Consider the following 21,543-nt stretch of genomic DNA (forward strand, 5'->3'; position numbering starts at 1 on the left):
TTCTTTTTAAAAAGTAAAAACTTTATGCAATTCATCTGAGTCTGATAACATCAGCCTCAGTTGAAATTTTTACTTATGCAAGATAAGTAAAAATTTCATTCCTCTTTTGCGTAAAGTGCCAGCATTCCACCGGAATATGACAAATGGTTAGATGCATTTTACATTTTTTTGCACATAGATGGGTAATCATTCCTCAGTAAATATGAATGTGAAGATTACTGTGACCAATGCAGAAACTAGCAAGAACAACTTCCTCTCTTTTGTTTCAACAATGACCACAATTTATTTATCACTGTTTAATGCCAAGATGACTGTCACTGAGGAATTAGCTTTGATTTTATAAACTGTCCATATGGTACTGTCAAACAGTAAGTCGAAAAAGTATGAGCTGATCTAGCAGCTGCTTCTGCAGTCTATTTCTTTTCATTCCAATCTGGCTAGAAATCCAGCATAGCTAAACATCAAAATTAAAGGTATTCATTACAGGAGATGGCCTGTAAAGAACTCACTAAGCCTGCATAAATTACTTTTAGTAATTTTCTTTTATACATACAAGTGTATGCTGAATGGCATGCAACTCTGCTGTATTAGTGAAGTAAGGTTCTGAAGGATCTTGAACTAATACAGCAGAGTTGCATGCCATTCAGTGTGCACTCGTATGTATACAAGTGCATGCTGGTTGGTGATGTCTGGTATTGATTTATTATTGTGTAGCTGTTGAATAGAGATTCTCAGTGAAGAATTTGTAGAATAATTTTTAGTAAAGATTACTATTATTATTATTATTTCGTAACACCTCCAAGGAGTCCAAAGACTCATTGAGGGAGGGCACCTACTCTACAACTCACTATCTCTATCATCTACACCAATGCCATCTTCTGCTCACCACCACTACCATGGATTTATTTTTTGTCTGTAAATTGCATGTGTCCTAAAGGCCGATTTGTCTGTGTGCAGGATGAAAAACCTGAATTTCTGGGACAAAAAAATCCCTGCTACCTCCATATGAGATCATGAGAACTTTCTTTAATTGGTTCCCAAGTTAGTTCAGTTTTAGCACACAAGTAGGAGAACAGAAGATTGAGAGCATTTATGTACACATACATATAACTGAAAAAATCATATAAAGATTCCTTCCGTCATGACGAGAACTGAACTTAGGCCTTTTCTAATCAAAGATGATAGTTTAAATTTGGAAACAAATAATAGAATGAATAATGCTGGTATCCTGAGCCAAATGAATAAATTTCCTTGATGGAACTGTGATTTTAGTCAGTATTTCTCCATGACTGCAGGTTGTAAAGAGTCCTGCTATTCCTGTCTTGGGCCTTTCTTCTCCATTTTCTTCCAACTTTCTTAATCATTGGGTCTTCCCACCTTAAGGCTGGTCTTCCAGGTTTCCTTTTGGTGTCTCTCAGATACCCGTTTGTAAAATTATAATATAATTTAAATAAAATATAATAAAAAATATAATATAATATAATATAATAAAAAATGTAAAGACAACTGTCCATCTGTTGTCTCTCATCTTCTTTTGCTGTTGTAGATTGCTTTTATTATATCCGTGAGTCCAGACTTCTTCCTGATTTCTGTGTGTGTGTGTCTTACGTGGTCTATTTTGTTTATATTGCACATTCTTCTTTCTATTGCACGTTGAGTTGTTATTAAGCTTTGTGAATAAATAAATGATGAATCAATTTACATTGAATAATTGAAGAATTAGTCAAAATAATAAACTAGCACTGTCTTGTACAGTGCTAGTTTATTATACAGAACTATCAGTATATATATATATACACTGATAGTTCTGTATCAACCAATTTCCTATCGATCTCATTAGGTAATCTTTAATACCTATTTGATATAATTTAATCAGAAAGTTCTGTGGAATGCAATGGAAGATTTTTTCTGTTGAAATAAATCACATCATTGTGTTTAACTTGATCTATTTCCCTTGCAATCTCTGGGCAAGTTAATGAAACCATAGTGTATTCTGGTCAACAAGAAATTCAAGGTCAAGTATATTCTAGGTAAAATTCCTAATTAATTTTTCCAGTAATAGTCTATAATACTAACAATATTAATTAGTCTATATTTCAATTTATGCAGCAAACCACCGTTATGAAATGGAATAACACTTGTAAATTTTCAACCAGAAGGCACCTATTCCCAATCTCAGCAGCTCATTGAAGATATCCAAAATAGAATTAACCCTGACGTACATCTGTTTACTACTAAAAGAGAGATAAAATCCCTCACCCAACCATATCAGCTGCTAAATCTCTGTTAAGTCATTAGTTAAATCTTGCTTCTCAAGCATTATTTCATTAACTGTCCAGAATTAAATACATTCACCGAATACTTCACCGATGAATTGCAAAATTATTCCTGAGCAACTGGTTATGATTAATTCAAATGAAACTTTTAGGATTAATCTTGAGCATTCCTAACTAGACACAATTTAAAGTTTACTTTACAATCTTTAATTAACAATTTTAATAATAGTTACTTGTATCTACTCATAACTTAATAGTTGATTTATGAGATCTATGTTCTACATATTTTTTTCTTATACTGCAATTCTTTGAAAATCTCATCTGACTCAAGATTTATCAGGTTAACTAAAAAAAAAAAATTGTGATATTAAGGACAAAATTAAAATGTGCATAAAGAAACAGGGGGGAGCGTTATGTAGAAAAACAAGCACCAATAATATTTTCCCAGTGAGATAATATTATAAATAGTATTCTCATTAAATTTCAGAATTTTCAATCAAAAAAATTCAACTCTGCTTCCAATTTCCCTCTGTTTTGAAATTGTCATTTTGCATTAGAGCAGTAAAAACTAGATAATAATCAGATAAAGATGTCTTGGGCATATGGAAGGAAGGAAAGAATTTCTCATCCAAGGCTGTGGAATTTGTCTTAAGTCACACATGCCATGTCTTAAAGATTCGTGTCCTGAAGGAGCACAACACTGCTGCAGTTAACCAGTTCATACTGTTTCTGAAGCAATACATCATGAACCTGCTGTGGTTATGTGGAGGAGAATGTGATCATTTGGCAGGACAGAGAAGTTTACAATGCCAATACTAGCTATATTCCACTGACATACAGCAAAAATTGTGTTGGCAGTTCGGCTTCAATAGTATATTCTCACTGGTAAGGTGATTATCTGGTGTGTAGTGCGTAAGCCATTTTTCCATTCACATCAACAAATAATCCAAAAATGGGTCAGATTATAATACGATGGCAGCAACAAGCAAACTGATAGCATCTGAAGCTTGTTGTTGGTTATGAGTTTATGTAAAATCTACTTATTAAATTTTGCACACTTTTCCTAAGTTGGTGTAAATGTAAACGAAGAATTTTATCACTAACACTGAATCTTTCTACATACATTTGGCATGTCACTTAAAACTTACTCAACTGCACAGACTTCAGTTTCTTTTTTCATCATCAGTTGGCCAACCCCACAAGCATCATCAAGCGCTTCATCATCTGACACAAAATTTTTTGAATTATTTTGATTCACCTCAAATGCTCTGATTGTATCCCTGTCTGCTTACAAAATAAGCATGCCTGAATAATAACTGGAGCAGACTATTTCTTGCTGCTCATTATGACTGGTAGATATCAAATGATTAGGCATTGCTGTACTTCCAAAGTATATCAGTACATAAGCACCATCTACAATTGCTTCTGCAATTATTTGTCAAAATGATAAAATTTATAAAAACTATATGAATCTGGTCATATAACATTTATTTCTCCAAATAAACAAATCATTAAATTATGCAATATGCCTTTGCTATTATTCATTTTGCATTATTATCCTCCCATTAAATATTCTACCATTTAATACCTATTAACTTTTATGAAATCTAGCTTTCTGAAATTCCATCCTTCATGGTTTCCAGTTACCACTTCTCTCCTTAGTCATAATTATCCTTCTAAGACAAAATAATGACTACCACACAGAGGTCTACTATAAAGTCCCTCCACAAATTTCCTAATAATTTATTATCAGCTGTTTATGCTTTAATCATATCACTGAGCCTTACTATAGCAAATTTGTGGGGAACAACAGGAATAGTTATGACTACTACACTGAATTGCCCTTAGAGCAGAATGCCTATTCTAAAGAAATCGGTTGGAAAATTTCAACATGAGAGAGTTTGTTATTAACTGTCATGGTGAAAGGGAACTATCTCCTATACATCCCTGTTCATAAGCCACCTAATCATTGTAGACAGAACTTCAATGAATGAATGGAAATGAATAGAATGAAAGACACTAGTGATGGTACTAGTGTCTTTCATTCTATCTCTTTTCATTTTGCTTTTTTCCCCCACATTCTTTCTCTATGTATTATTTACTCTCTTTTCTTCCAAATCACCATCAGGATCCAATAGCCTGCTACATTTGCCATGCAATGTGACCCATGAATATTTGGAAAGGGAATTCTTGGTAGCTTGCAATACTTTGGCCTGTACCAAGCCAGATAGACTGCCCATATTGTCACTGCTTTAACAAGATGGAGAGCCCAGCAAAACTCAATTGGCTAGTGGGCTTGCCTGCAAGGGTTAGGATTAATGGTGTTGCAGTAAGTCTCATACCATATGGTCTGTGGACAGGGCTCAAGTCTTGCTGTGGTGCTGGTATAGCACTTGGGGTAACCTTTACATTTTTCTCACGAGCACAGTCATTGCTTGCCAGTAAGTGGGTGTTCATGTGTGGCTCCACAGTGGGCAAGTAGCTCTAATGCCTCAGAAGCCATAACAAGTCCAAACAAGTACTGATACTATAGATATACCATTTGATAACAGAAGTAAGAAACAAAAGATGTGTGATAGCAGTATAAATGTACCAGTGTTTCTTATCATCCATGCAACAGGTGAAAAGCCAATATGGAAAAATGTCACCCTTCTTTATTCAAAAGGGTTTAGAAAGACAGGAAAGTTCTCCCAAAACAGTTAAGAAACTATGTTCTGGTAATATCTTTGTGAAAACATCTAGTCAGCAACACTCATAAAAATTACTTAAGGCTACATCAATGGGTGGAATACCAATTACAGTGATACTTCATAAAACACTAAACTCTTCTAGAGAAGTAATATCAGAATGGGATCTCCTTGACGTTCCATATGAAGAGATATGTTCAGAGCTTAAAGATCAGAGAGTGACAAGTATGAGGTGTATCTTGACATGTATAGATGGCCACTTGGTTCAGCAGCCCAGAAACATCATCCTTACTTTTGATACACCTAAGCTTTCAATCTCAGTAAAAGCAGAGCATTTCTATTGTCCTGACAGACTGTACATCCTTAATCCACTGAGATGCTTTAAATGTCAGAAATATGGACATGCCCAAACTTCTTGGCATAACCATAACCTCCACCCAGGCCTGATGTAGTAGTAAAGAGGCATGTTAACAAATCTTGCTCTGCAAAGAAAACTAAATATGTCAACTATCAGGGGAGATCATTTAGTTTACTCCCATGCATGTCAGAAGTGGAAAGGTGAAAAAGAAATAAAAAAGATTAAACAGAACAAAATACACATCAGGATGCAAAAACAAAGTCGGCCACCACTACATCTGTCCTGAAATCTTCTCATGATGAGAAGGTGGCAGTCAGGAAAATATCAACAGCATCTCAAACCTGTATGTCTATTCCACCATTTGATGATTTTACCATTCCTAAATTTTATTATTGCAAGTGTTCTCTGTGGAGTGCATTAGCCACACAATTTATGGTCTCACACTTGAAACAATTCTAAAAATAATCCCATTTGATGAGAACCTACTTGTACAAAAAAAAAAAAAAAAAAATTGTGGCAAGGATATCACAAAGATAAACCACCAGACATCCCTATAGAGAAATGGATTCTTTGATGTACACTGAAAGTACATTGGTGTACATCAAATTAAACATACCAAATGATCCTGACATGCAAGATTATTATTATTACCACCCCAAGACCTCATGGAGTCAAAGACTCATCTGGGAGGTCATTTTATCACACACACAGCTCATCATACCGTGTTTTAAACACATTCAAACACTTTGCAGACACCACATTCTCGGGCAAGGCATTCCAATCATTCACAACTCTGCATGAAAAAAACCTGCCTCTCACTCCCCTACTCACACCCTCTGTATACAGTTTCCAGGGATGACCTCTGGTTCTCCCCTGATCTCCCACTATTCTCTGTAAAATTTCTCCAGCATTGATTCTATAACAACCCCTTACCAACTTTTAGGTTTCTATCATATCTCCCCTCTTCCTCCTATCCACCAGACTCTACAAATTACATATTCTCAATCTTTCCTCATACTCGACATTCCAGAGGTCAGAAACTACCTTAGTCAGTCTCCTTTGGACCCTTTCCAACATCTCTTCATCCTTCTGAAAAACCAAGCGACCAAATCTGGGCACAACAGTCCATATGTGGCCTAATCAAAGCCTTATACAATGGAACAAGAATCTCCCTACTTCTACACGTCAGTGTCCTCTGCATCATTTCCAGAAGCCTTTGTGTTCTTCACAATTTTGGTGATGTGTCCCTTAAATTTTAGATCCTTATCCACTATCACCCCCAGATCTCTTATTTCCTATGCCTCCAACAATATATTCTCACCAAGCATAAATTCTGCATCCCATCTTTGTTTTCCAAATTTTAAAACCTTACATTTTGCAACATTGAACTCGCATCCCATTTCCGTGCCCAATCACTCAATCTATTCAAGTCTTCCAGTAAGGCCACAACATCTTCACTACACTTCATGGTTCGTCCCAACTTTGCATCATCTGCAAACAACTGAATATCTCCATCCAAATCTTCACCTATATCATTAATATACAAGTTAAACAGTAATGGACCTAAAACAACCCCTCAGGTACTCCACTAGTGACTTTCCTTTTCCTGGATATCGCTCCCCCATACACAACTTGTTGATACCTATCAGATAGCCAGTCTCCAATCCAATGACCCAATCTAATATCCAACCACATCTGCTCTAGTTTGACTGTCAACCTATCATGAGGTACTCTATCATAAGCCTTTGCGAAATCCAAGTATATTGCTGTGTATCCTTTTCCTCTGTCTAAGAAAGCAATCACTTTATTGTAATAAGTAAGTAGATTACTAAAACATGACCTCCCTTTAGCAAATCCATACTGTCCATCAATGATAATACCATTGTTATCAACCCAACTCTGGATCTTAGTTCTCATAAGCTTCTCCAACAACTTAACCATAACATCTAACACACAGATAGGCCTATGTAGTTTGATGCTTGAGTTCGATCACCTCCTTTATGAAGTGGCACAATCTTGCCCTCCTTCCACTCCTTAGGAACTTGACTGAGTGCAAGACTCATATTAAAAAAATATGTCAAGGCAGGTGTCAACTCACTGGCACATTCTTTCAGAATACGTGGTGATATATTATCAAGTCTCACAGCCTTATTTACATCTAGTTTACTCAACTCCCCAAACACCTCTTGCTCACTTACAGTCAGTCTTTCCTCCCAATCATCAACTGCTCTCAAGTTCTCTCCATGTAGTCACATTCACAAGATTGAAAGATCTTTATGAACTGCTCATTAAGTATCTCCACCACACATTCTGCATCAGTTGTCTTTATACCATTTTCTCCAATCAATGTCATCCTTCCACAATTATATCGAAATTATATGCTGGCTACATATCGAAAGAACTCCTTAGGATTCTTTTTGGCTTCATTAACCAACTGCTGTTCATACCTCTCTTTAGCTACCCTCACTAACCAAATCACCCTCCTTGCTTGGTCTTTGTAGACCTCATGGAATTGGTTATTTCCACTTCTCTTATGCTGCCTCCACAATGCCCTTTTTCTCTGTATCACATGCTTAATCTCTTTATTCATCCATCTCACCCCCACCTTCTCCCCCTTGGAATACATTTAGACATTGCATCTACTCAACAGTTTTTGAAAATCCCCCATCTCTTTTCCAGCTAACTCCTCATTCCATGCTACACCCGCAAGCTGTCTCCTGAGTTCTTCATAATCACCCCCCCCACCTTGTAGTTCCGCATATGCCCTTTTCTCACAGAGGTCCTCACACTGCTGGCAACCACCCAGGTAATCACCTCATGGTCACTCTCACCAATTGGTGGATGATTTGACCCCTCATTTATAATTACATCCTCTGATGAGATGACCAAATCTAAGACCCTCAATCCTCATGTGCCCTCTGTTATACTGTCTGAGGTAGTTATCCCTCAAAAACTCGAAGAAACTCATTTTCTTTATTTCTTGCTATCTCATCATTCCAGTCTATATTGCCATAATTAAAATCACCCATAATGATCACCCTTTTCTTATTTACTTGGCTAATTTGATTGTACATTTCATTATCACCACCATCCACAATACCTGGTCTATAACAACATCCCACCAAGTATTTGATTCCATTCACCTCTATCTCACACCATACTGCCTCAAAACCACTGGCACTATTTCCCTCTTGCATCTCTACTTTATATGGACATAACTCTTTCTCTATCATCAATAGCACTCCCCTTCCCTTTTTACCCCTTCTGTCCTCACGAAACACATCATACCCTGCAATCTCTATTCCTGTCAGGATGTCATACTCTTCCAACCATGTCTCACTTATTCCGACAATCTTTGGGTGAACAGACCAATTAGTGCAACCATTTCATCTGCCTTGTTTCTTATACTTCTAGCATTTGTATACAAACACAACAGCTCATTTCTGAATCTACAGCTAGTTCCACTGATACCACTCACTCGATGTGATCTCTCCATGCTCAACTGGGGCCATTTCCCTTTCTGCTTCTTTATTTTAAAACTCTTTTCAATTCCAACTGTTTCCTCTTGATCCCTGGTCATCCCATTCCTTTCCTGCCTACACATGCTCACCTCCTCTTGGAGCATCCGCCTTTCTCATGCTGTGTACCCGTCCACCCTGAGCCTCCCTGTTTTTTTTCCCTGCTCCTCTTGCACATCCATTCTCTCATTTTCTATACTCATACCATACCCTTCCCCATTCATAACAACTTCTTCAATCTCTCCTGTCTTACTCTCCTGCTCTTCCACATCACTTCCCACTTGATCTGATTCATTCTCTCAATTCACTTCTCTACCTTCCAGCAGCAGTCTCTCCAAGCAACTCACACCATAACCACTCAAATGCAGTCCATCGCTCCCATACAGCTTACTTCATCCCTCAAACTCATTCCACACATTAACAAACTGTACTCCCATCTCCTCACACATTTCAGCCAGCATATCATTCACAATCCTTGCTCTGCGCCTCATTTCACCACAGTCATACCTAGGCAACACGCCAACTACCCTTCCTGTCACACTATTCTTTTTTATCCTTCTAAGCAGCCTCCTGATATCCATTCTGACACACTCTTTGTCCTCTCTCAAATCATTCGTACCTATTAACTCTTTTGCTCGCTCCTGCCTCATATCCAATGCCTCAACCACTCTCCTCATTTTAGCATCTGGAAAACATATCTTGTGATTTATATCCTCCAGCACACCTTTAATAATGGAGTTGCAATACAACGCCACTCGCTCATCTTTCGTTAACTCTTTCATGCCATCATTATTTATTTTAATAGTTTTTACCCAAATTTTCTTGATTACATTCTGCATCCATTTCATTTCTTGCCTCATCCAATCCAATTCAACTTCCGAATCTCGCGACACATTCTCTCTATCATTCAATCTTTCTAACTCTCGACCCCCCTCTTCTCAGTTTCACTCTCATGCATCCTTCTTTGTTTCCATACTTTCGGTCCAACATGCGTCCAATCCAACTTTTGCTATCATTCTTCCCATTTTCACACTCATTCATCTTTCTTTGTTTCTGTACTTTCAGTCCAACATGCGTCGAACTTTCGCTACATTCTTATTTTTTTCGCTATCATCCTTCTTTCGATTTTTTTCACTTTCGATTTCTGCATCACGCCATTTCTAGTTTCATTCGTTCTCTCAATTTCGTTTCCTTCCACCACTCTCACCTCACTTTCGTCTCTTTTAACATCCATTACAGTTTTCAAATCACTCTTTTTCTTTTTTACTGATTTTTTAACATTTTTTCGCCTCTCTTTCTCACCATCCTCCTCTTTCAAACGTGCACTTATTTTCTCCGCGACAATCTTGCTACTAACACTTTCTGTCATCAATTTCATATTTGCATTTGTCAATTCCTCATTCAGGTCACACTTTGCGCATACCCTCCTTCCATCCTCACCAAATATCCACAAATCATTTATGTAATCGAAAGAATACATATGACACACCTCACACTTAACGAAACGACTGAAATCTAAATTAAAATCATGAAATGACAATGCCGCCGCCATTTTTTGCAGGTTACTAAGTCTAATAATAACGATTTCATAATTAAGTTTTGGCAAAAAAAAAAAATCCCCCACAATAATAAAACCAGTAGCGCACAACGTTTACAGCCTCTCTTAATCAAACAATTACGCATATATATTTAATTATTCCTAGAAAACTTATCCCAATCAGGAGCTTTTCTTATACATGTCACTGCGCTTGACTCACGATTTCCCTCTATCTATGTAATGATGCTTTACAGATCATTTTTCCAGAGAAAAGATGGACACTAGTCGTCCATACTTCCCAAAATCAATAGACAAATATAAACCTGATAATAAACAAATATAAAGGGAAGGCCATATTAACCTCTTTAAATTTGGACAAGTCTACAAAGCCAAAACAGTAGGAAACTTTTTAGAGTGGATCTGTTGTGGGTTTCACAAGAATAATGAAAATATCAAGATTCTGCTACAGAAACATCAGCCTATCTGTTTCTGCCTGCAGGAATCATATTTAAAACCCAGTGAGGACCCCACCTCAAATAATTTCACTGTTATTCTTAAGAACTGGAGATGTTCCTGCTCATGGTAGAGTAGCTCTCCTGGTGGACAATCATTGTCTTCCAACAGGTCCAGCTTAATACTGCTTTGGAAGCAGTAGTGATTCATCTATTCATGGGATTTCTTATTACAGTATGTTCAATTTATTTAGTACCGAGTGCTTTGGTAAATGAAATCAATCTTGACAACCTTAACTTGCAATTGCATGATCCCATACTTCTTATGAATGACTTTAATGGGAACAACACTCTGTGGTAGAGTGCCAAAACAAATGGAAAAAGTTATATAATGAAATGGATGCTTGACAATAATGACCTCTCTCTTTTGAATAATAGACTCAATACTTTCTTCCACATGCATATCTGACATATTCTGCAATAGATCTTACAATCTGCTCATATGGGATGTCAAAGAGAACATACATGGAAGTGATTATTTTCCTGTTATCTGCACAGAAACCATGTTCTTCAACATGGATACCCATGTGGAAAATGGACCAGGCTGGTTGGAATACTTTTTTCTATCTTGCAAAATTGAATGATAATACAGTCAATCAAACACCCATCAACAAAGCAATAAAGCATGTCACAGATTGTACTGTGACAAATTCCGTGCAGCAACAGCCAAAAACACTATCTCAATTTCCACTCTATCCAAAGCTTTGGCAGAACTCAGAGTACCAGACAGACATTTCAAGACAGAGCATAAAGTATATTTCATAGATAGTCTATCACATCAAACTTAATAGCTTTTAAATATGCTCAGGCCAAAGCAAAGTCAAAAGCACTTTTGGATCCAATTTACATCATCGATTAATCAGACAACTAGTGCAAAGATTGTATGGGATGAACTCTCAAAAATGAAAGATAGATAGAGAACACACTGTCTACTTTAGACTGTGTTGGATGTGTTGTTGCTGATCCCAAAGCTATTTCAGACATTTTAAAAGAAAATTTTGCCAGAATCTCAGCAGCAGCTTCATATCATCTTGGGTTTTTAATACTGAAAAAGCAGCAAGAGAAACAGTTGCTAAATTTTTCTACCGATGCACTGAAGCCGTTTGTTAAGGAGTAACTAGAATGAGTTGTTTTATTGTCTCACCACAGCATAGTGGATTCTGATAACATTCATTATGAGATGATAAAACATCTTCCATCATAATCATCATTTGCATCTCTTAATATGCAATACAATACTTTCAGAGGAAGAGTTTTCAGTATCCTGGCATAAGTCAGTTGTCATTGCCAACCCAAAACCAGGAAGGGATCCGATACAAGCAAATAATTATCGACCTATTGCTCTTCACCAGCTTTGTCTTTTGTAAGATATTGGGAAAAAAAGTTAATGTTAGACTTCTCTGGCATTTAGAAAGTAATGAACTTCTCTCCAATTCACAGTGTGGCTTCAATAGACACTATTCAACTTTGTATCATTTGGGCCATTTATAAACATGTATAAGAGATGCATTGGGAGGATAAAATTATGATACTGTACAAGTGACAACATGATTTGTGAAGAGTCGATCATGCCTTAGTAATTTACTATCTTTTTATAATAGAGTAACAGCAGAGTTGGATAAAGGAAATGGCTACACAATGATTCTGCTGGATTTTGCAAAGGCATTTGACAGAATACCACACGGAACTCTGTTACGCAAATTAGAACAAATGGGGATGGATATGACTCTAGTTATGTGGATAGGAAGGCAGTTACTGGATAGATATCAAAAAGCAGTATATGGAGGGGCAGAATTGAGGAAAAAACAGATAATTAGTGGTGTGCAACAAGGTTCAGTGCTGAGACTATTGCCGTTTAATATGTACATAAATGATATAGGAAATAACCTGAAATGAAATATTCAGTTGTTTGCTGATGATGAAAATTAGGTAGAGTAATAGTTAATCGAAGCAATCTGGAGACTTGTAGGACAATTTAAATAGGCCGTTAGCATGGGCAAAAGTTAATGGGTGTCAGTTTAATGTCGAGAAACGTAAAGTTATGCATTTTGGGTTAAAGAGATTACAAGCTGTGTATCACATTGATGGCACTGTATTCCAGGAAATAGATGAAGCTAGAGATTTAGGGGGCAGTGGTGGTAGACAGAGAGTTAAAGTTCAGAGGACATATTGTTAAGGTAGCCCATAAGATAACTTGGCTATTGAACACATTAAAAAAAAAAAAGTAGAGATAAGGAAGTTGTTATTCCTGTTTATAAGGCCTTGATACATCCACATCTGGATCACTGTGCTCAAGTCTGGTCTTCTGGATTTCTTGGAGATGAAGAAGCAGTGGAGAAGATTCAGAGGCAAATGATCAAGATGGTGAGTCGTCTGTGGAATTTTCCCAATGAAGATGGATTGAGGGTGTATGGATTGCAGAATTTGGTTGATAGGTAAAAAAAAAAAAACAGGGGATATGATAGAACATTTAAGTTGCTTAAAGGGTTTTATAGGATTGATGTAGGGCAAATGTTTCAGCACATGGCTGGAGGGGTCCCGAATAAGAGGTCATCCCTGGAAGTTGAATAAAGGTGTGTTTAGTAGGAGTATTAATGACTAGATTTTTTGCTTGGAAAGTTGTGAATGAGTGGAATTGGTTGCCAGAGTCAGTTGCGAGTGCTTTGTCTGTTAATGGGTTCAGAGAGAGGTACGATAGATTATGTGGATAGTTTGGGTATCCCGCGATGAGTCTTCTGACTCCATGGAAGTGTCCATACAATAATAATAATTCCTGAAAGAAGCAACAATATCTGACTTCAGTGGTCTTTGACATGGAAAAATTTCATGACACACTAAAAGACCTGGAGATATAACATACTAAAAGACCTCTATAACTTATCTCAGAAGGGACCTTTCTGTATTTATTAAAAAAAATCTCTCTTTAGCCAAGTCTTCCAAATCATAGTGGGAAGTTTGCTATTTTGGCAATGTCATGAAGAACCAGATGTTCCTGGTTTGAACAATTTACTGTCACTCTTATAACATGAAGGCAGCTGAAAGACAACTTCAAAAATTGACCATATCTCTCCAAGTAATGGGTTCAGATTTTCAGCAGAAAAAAGTGTATGTGTACACACACTTCTGCCATAAACCAACTCTTTGCCCAAATCCTGAGTTAAAAATGGGGGAAATAGCTATTCCAGCAGCAACTGGAGCTAAGTTCTTAGAATTCGTCTTTGACAGAAAACTTATTTCTAGCACATCAACTAAGAGAAATGGGATGCAGATCAATCTACAATGCTTCATCTTTATCCTTTGCTTATAAGCTCAAAGCTGGATTATGGATCTCAAGTCTGCAATGGTTGGATCCCATCCATCATCGGGGTATATGAATACCTACTGGTGCCTTTTTTGCACACTACCCATGCAAAGTATCTTAATCAAATGATCTGCCTCTATTACTTAAATGGAAACAGTTGTCTCTTAACTATGCTCTAAAAACAGTCTTTTCCAGAGCATCCGATGTAGAATAATATCTTTTTTTTTTATGCATCAGGAAGCTCATATCACATACGTAAGACTGCTGTAGGTTATTTTGGTATGCGTGTTAAAGAGATTATGCAGGCTATTAGCATGAATGTTAAAAACATTACCTGTATCAAAAGTGTCATTCCTCCATGGCAGGTTTGTCCTCCCTCTTGCAACCTCTCCTTTGTCGGCTACAGAAGTCTCATACACCATCACCTGTCTACCTGCAATTGTTTGATGCACAAAGAGCAGTCCACTCTGATTTCTTGCCCATCTATACTAATGGTTCAAGATCTGTGACCTATGTTGGCTGTGCTAGTGCTGTTTCCTGACATACTGTCAGTAATCATGTCCTACTTTACTAGAGTAATTACGTGGAAGAGTTGCATGCCATTCAAGCTTGCACGTGTTCATATAAAAGAAAATTGTTGAAAGAAAACCAAAAAGTGTGTAATTTATGCAGACTCAATGAGTTGTTTACTGGCCATCTCCTATTCTGTGTATAATCCACACTCAGTGCTGCTTTGTGAGGTTTTACAACTGTTATACAAAATGAAAATCCTTAACTTTGATGTTTGGTTGTGCTAGATTCCCAGCCATATTGGAAACAAAGGACATGAGACTGCAGCTGCTAGATCAGCTCTGACTATTTCGAGGTACTGTTTGACAGTCCCATATGCAGACTACAGGCAGTTAATAAGATCAAAAGTTATTAGTGCATGGCAGGAAGCACCAATAAACAAACTACATGAGCCTGAAATGAAGCACTTTCACCAATAAACCATAAATCAACGAACCAACCTCTCACATTAAAATCCTCTAAATAACACTTTGCTTTTCTTCATCTTTAAACAACATGCCCATATTTACCACTACTTTCTTCACCTTCAACATTCTTCATTCAAGTGATACAGCTTTGATCAGCTTTCCTAAACAGGAACTCCATGTAGCATTGATTTCAACTTAAATCTTCATATGAACTCTTCTGATAACATTATAATAACCATTATGTTTTATTAACAAGAAAATCTTCCATTAAGCCATGGCTCTGAAATCTCCACAATGTATCACATATTGGTATATCTCAATGTTCCTCAAAATGTGATATGCATACCCCCAGAGGTACGTGAAAGGTCTTCAGGGGGGTACGTGGCAATTTTCGGTTATGCATCATTAACGCATAGAATCATTACTAAGAAAAATAATTAATTTAAGCATATATATTTCTTAATAAATTATATATATTGAGGAAAAAATATATATATATATTAAATTATATTACGTATGAATTCTTCTACTCAAATTGCAAGTTACTATCTCCCCAATATTCATGTTGGGGTGATAGTAACTCGCTCCCTGCAGTAAATAACACGCCCTCCGCAATAGCTACTATACTGCAGATGCACGAAAAATAATTAGTTTTATTATGTTCCTGGATAAGGTACAGAGACATTTGCAGGCTGTGTAATATATTTCTCAACAAATAGTGCAATTAGAGACACCTGGGAAAAAAATGGCACATGAAGCACATAAACTCAGGCAAAACCATATGATTAGTTTGATACCACCCATCGTGAACATGTTAAAACTAAGAAATATATAGTGAATGTGTTTCAGATATTAGCATTTCAACTCAGTTGTTGAAATGAGAGTCAATTCAACTGACTCTCATTTCATATGTAATAATATGCAATATGTAATAATATAAAATTTCATATCAATAACATGTAATAGTTGTGAAGTTATCAAAACATCTAATATGTGTAATTAATTGTTCACAGGCTTTTGTTGTTTTACACTTTTCTATACCAGTACCTCTGATAATGTAAATCTTATGACTTACGAAACTTGTCAGGTTTTAATTGCTTATTTTTATTAAACTCTTTATTTACATCATAATGTGGTCTCAATACTGAAAACTTCCCACATAAGGCTAACTGATCTATAGTTTATATCTGATTTAAAATTTTTGTGTAAAAGATTTATCTTGTGTTAGACAGTAATTCAGGATAGGTTCACTGATAATAACATTGTTGTAGAATTTCACCAGAATAGGTAACAATTCTACTAGTGTAAATTGTAATATTTCAACATTTTTCTTGTCCTCCTCAACAGGAAAACTAATGATGATCTGCTGACCTTTGGGATGGGTTGTATTTTGTCTAGTAGCAGGCTTGTGGTGGCCCAAAGAAGTTGGTTGGAATAAAATTTCTTATAGAAGGATGTTTTCATTTTTTAATTTGGTTTTATTTTTTATTAAAGGGGATTACTTCCCAGTCAATAAAGGTGTTAAAAACCAGGTGACCCATACTCTTTCACAGCTACAACTGAACATGTGTTCAGAAAACCTAACTGGACCAATAAGAATAAGAGCATCAGTATCTTAGGAAAGAAACTAAGCATTATCTGATTTGCTGAATTTTACAAAAATCATGACTACTAGCTCAAAAATTCTTATCTTATTAGATTTCAACATTGAATACATGCTGCCAGAGTATATTCATCTGGATAAATAACATCCTTTGGCAATGGATAATTACAGTTCAGAGTATCCAAAGTATGGAATAATTGCTGGGGATAGGACCAGTGGATGAAGAATGACATTTCCATCTCCCTGAAAAGGAAGCTGATAGATTCTATTATAGTGTCCATACTGACATACAGTGCCAAAACTTGGTCCTTAACAAAAACTTTACATGTATGCCAAAAACAGTAGGGAGAAGTATTTTTGGAATTAATAATACAGAGAAGGTAAAAAATTCAAACATTATAAAGATGAACAAGACTGTTTTATGTTATTAAAAAATATATATATATAAATAAATAAAAAAATAAATAAAATAAATTTATATATCTTTCAAATATATATTTGAAAATGGAACTTGGCCAACCTTGTAGCCAGAATCGAAGATACAGGAGAATGGGTAGTCCTTACTACAGTATGGATTCTCAGAGAGAGCAAGAGAAGAAGAAGAGAGAGGATGAGATGGAAAAATGAGATCACAGGAACAGCAAGAAAAATTAAATAAGGACTCTGTGTGTGTGTGTGCACGAGAGAGAGAGAGAAAAGAGTGGAGAAATTTGGAATAGACCTTTGTCCAGCAGTGGAATGCAATAGGCTGATAAGATTCCAAACTCTCATGACATGGATTATGTCTATTAATTATTAGATATTTGAAGAGCCAAAGGCTTCAATTCGGCAGCATATAACTTGTTTAAGTTAAGGGATATTACATCCCATATAGTTTCTTAGCCGAATAAGAAACTCAAAGAGTTTCATGCCGAATATAGTAGAAACTATATAAAGTTCGGCGATTCCAAGCGTAAGCAAATACCTGGATACTGCAGCACTGATCCCAAAGGGTAGTGCAAGCTGGGGCAACTCGTGGTAGAAGTGGAGCAAGCTCTGATCACTATTCTTGATATTTGCCCATAATGTGAACTTAGCTCCTAGGAACTGTATTTTTGTTCACATTATGAGAGAAGGTCACTACCCAGACCGGTTTCGACCTTTATTGAGGTCTCATCAGTGAGTAGCCAGACCTAGTTAATATCAAGTTCGTAGCGAACAGAACTTGTACCCCTTCTACGAGTATTGCCGTGAGGTGCTCTAATAAATTATTAGATATGTGAAGAGCCAAAGGCTTCAATTCGGCGAGTTGCCCCAGCTTGCACTACCCTTTGGGATCAGTGCTGCAGTATCCAGGTATTTGCTTACGCTTGGAATCGCCGAACTTTATATAGTTTCTACTATATTCGGCATGAAACTCTTTGAGTTTCTTATTCGGCTAAGAAACTATATGGGATGTAATATCCCTTAACTTAAACAAGTTATATGACGCCGAATTGAAGCCTTTGGCTCTTCACATATCTAATAATTTATTAGAGCACCTCACGGCAATACTCGTAGAAGGGGTACAAGTTCTGTTCGCTACGAACTTGATATTAACTAGGTCTGGCTACTCACTGATGAGACCTCAATAAAGGTCGAAACCGGTCTGGGTAGTGACCTTCTCTCATAATGTGAACAAAAATACAGTTCCTAGGAGCTAAGTTCACATTATGGGCAAATATCAAGAATAGTGATCAGAGCTTGCTCCACTTCTACCACGAGTTGCCCCAGCTTGCACTACCCTTTGGGATCAGTGCTGCAGTATCCAGGTATTTGCTTACGCTTGGAATCGCCGAACTTTATATAGTTTCTACTATATTCGGCATGAAACTCTTTGAGTTTCTTATTCGGCTAAGAAACTATATGGGATGTAATATCCCTTAACTTAAACAATGTCTATTAATGTTTAGAACTGTCTATAAATATTCATATCAACAAATGCAATGATTTATCTAAAATATAAGAATACTTACTTGTTCAATGTCTGAATATTAATATCTAAGTTTGTATTTGTAGAAATTAATGATTCAAGTAGTTTTTGAACATCGATCATTTGATCGTCATAATTATTTTCGATTTTCACTCTTTTAATTAATGAATTATCTTCCACAATTTCAGGATTCGTATTTAATGATTCAGGTAATGCTTGCTTTCTTTTAAGTGAATTATTACCACTGCCTAGAGATGTGATGTTTTTAGAAGACTTTAACAATCCTGAAGACTGGCAACTACTAACAGCATTTTGTTCCCTTTGCTTTCCTGGAGTTTCTGCCAACTTCTCATTATCATGAAGAAATTTTTTGCATGCAAATATTGTAGATAATAAATCATGATTTAGCAGATTTGTATCCTTACTGTTTTCTGGTAGAGATAATGGTATTGCATTTTGAATTGTTAAAGCAAGTTGTTCAATCATTTCAGCTGTAACATCATCAATGGTCCCAATGTATTTCAAATTTACATTAGCTGCATTTTCAGGCATCTCTTTTACTTTTTGATTTGTAGCACATTCTAATCTTTGATGTGAAGACACCTCAACATTAGCATTTAATTCACGGCTGCCACTTTCAGTATAATCAGAGCTGATGTTCTCTATAAATGTTCCTAATGAAATAAAGATAATACAAAATATTCAAAACATTGAGTATCTATACATATAGAGCATTAATAATAACAACTGAAATTCCAAATTTCGCGAGGTTCTGGGAAAACCCTATAACTCCAATTTTGCTGAAAATAGAGTTAATGTTATCCGCATATGTAAAATTTCATGCTCTATCGTCTGAGAAAACCCCTCTTTCTCCTGTGAAGTATAGTGTTGGAGTTATAGTCTTGGTCAATTTTCGCTAAGTTCAAAAATGACATTTATAGCCAGGGAAAAGCCTTTAAAATCACTTAGTGGATTTTCTCAGAACTTTTATTACTCACATTACTTACAGCCTGTTATACAGGGAAAATCCTGTAAGTCCATGAACACTAGTGATAATTTTCTAAATAAAGTTGGTAATATTTGATTATTTCACAACAATGTAAGAATTGCATTGTTGTGAAATAATTCAATGTGCAATTGTTGTGAAAATTGCTTGGTAAGTAAATGGCAAGAGGGGTAGTTCTGAAATTGGAACGTGCCTTATGCATTATTTGACCAGTCTTCCTGATCATGTCAAAAAGGTTTCCATGTTCTCAGACACTTGTGGAGGACAAAACTGGAACCAGTATATTGCAGCACTTTTAATGTACTTAGTACAAAATACCCACTTAGAAGTGATAGAACAGAAGTTTCTGGAAAGTGGGCATAGTTATATGGAGGTTGATTCAATGCACAGTGCTATTGAAATAAATGTTCAACCAGTCCTACACAATGCAGGACTGGTTGAACATTTTCCGAGTTGCTAGAATTAACACACGGAAAGAACATAAAAAGTCTCCTTATGTTGTAAAGGAATAAAAATTTCAAGATTTTGTTGACCTAAAAGAACTAAGCAAATTGGTATTGAAAAACAAAACGATTGACAGTGGAGGAAATAAAGTGAACTGGCTGATGGTCAAATGTTTCAAGTACTGTAGAGCACACCTGGATACTTTGTTTTATCGGTATGACCATTCAAGTGCTTATAAATCAATCAATACAAGTGGAAGATGTCGCCCAAGGAAACTCTATGAAAGGATTGAGCTGAGAAAAATATACAGTAACCATTTGTCAATAAGCCCAGACAAGAAACGAGACTTGCTGAAACTTTGCAAAAGTGGAGCTATACCAGAAGAATTCCACAGCTGGTATGAATAACTACCCACTTCAGCAACTGCTAAGGACCTGGTACCCGAACCTGGGACTCAAGACAGCGGTAGTGATGATTCAGACTAGAAGTATAATTTCTTTTTACCATAAGAATTACTACAATCCATTAAGTCCATTTGCTGACATATTCTTTTCATTAATTGGTAATAAATGTATGTTCAAAAATGCTGCATGAATGATATATTTCAATAAAACAATGTTGTAAGAAATATATGTTTCAAAAAAATAATTACCACTTTCATATTTAGATTTTTTTAGAGACTTCAAAACTTTAACTCAGTTTTTCTATATAGCTCCATTTTGCAAAACTTTGCAAAATGGAGCTATAGAGTTTTCCCAGATGTTTCAAAAAAATAATTGCCACTTTCATATTTAGATTTTTTTAGAGACTTCAAAACTTTAATTCAGTTTTTCTCAAAACTTTACAAAATGGAAGTATGCATATAACATACACACTACAGCAATTTGAAACTGTAGTGTGCATATTATGTTTGAAAATACTTTTCAATAGTACATCTTTTATAAGATGCACCATTAAAAACTAGTTTTTGAGACCTTACAATATAGATTAATCATCATCATCAATTTCTTGATATATACCCTCAAAGGGGGGGGGGGGGTCAGGCAACATATAGATTAAAGACTAATCAAACATACCCGAGCATAGTGAAAACACCAAAATGTAAAGCATTATTTTAAACAAATACTACTATGCCTCGATGGAAATAAACTAAAATGATAGTTTGGAATAAATAGTTATTACAGGTATATCACTGATTTTCTGGCAGCAGATGGTCTGGTACCTCCTTTAGTCCAAATAAAATTAAGAGAGCACATTAGAAATTCCAGCAACTACTTGATTAGTTCACTGGGCCACCAGAGATGGTGCTGTATGTGGTGTGCACTCATTTAACATGTATATTAGATGGTGATCCCTTGATTTTCAGTGAATTC

The 21,543-nt window shown here is 36.1% G+C and overlaps 1 protein-coding gene across 2 annotated transcripts in view; it reads right to left on the reverse strand.

The window, feature by feature from the left end:
* Positions 1 to 21,543, reverse strand: part of LOC150097617 (uncharacterized) — a 334,050-nt gene that overhangs the window by 168,443 nt on the left and 144,064 nt on the right. For both annotated transcript variants that reach the window (XM_090407322.1, XM_090407323.1), the window contains exon 9: positions 18,764 to 19,394. In XM_090407322.1, coding sequence (XP_090263448.1) covers positions 18,764 to 19,394 — 631 coding nt within the window. The remainder of the gene's footprint in view (positions 1 to 18,763; positions 19,395 to 21,543) is intronic.

This window comes from Typopeltis vanoorti, chromosome 17 (genome assembly GCF_054136105.1).
Source record: "Typopeltis vanoorti isolate ZY-2024b chromosome 17, IOZ_Tvanoo_1.0, whole genome shotgun sequence".
In the NCBI taxonomy this organism is placed as follows: Eukaryota; Metazoa; Arthropoda; class Arachnida; order Uropygi; family Thelyphonidae; genus Typopeltis; species Typopeltis vanoorti.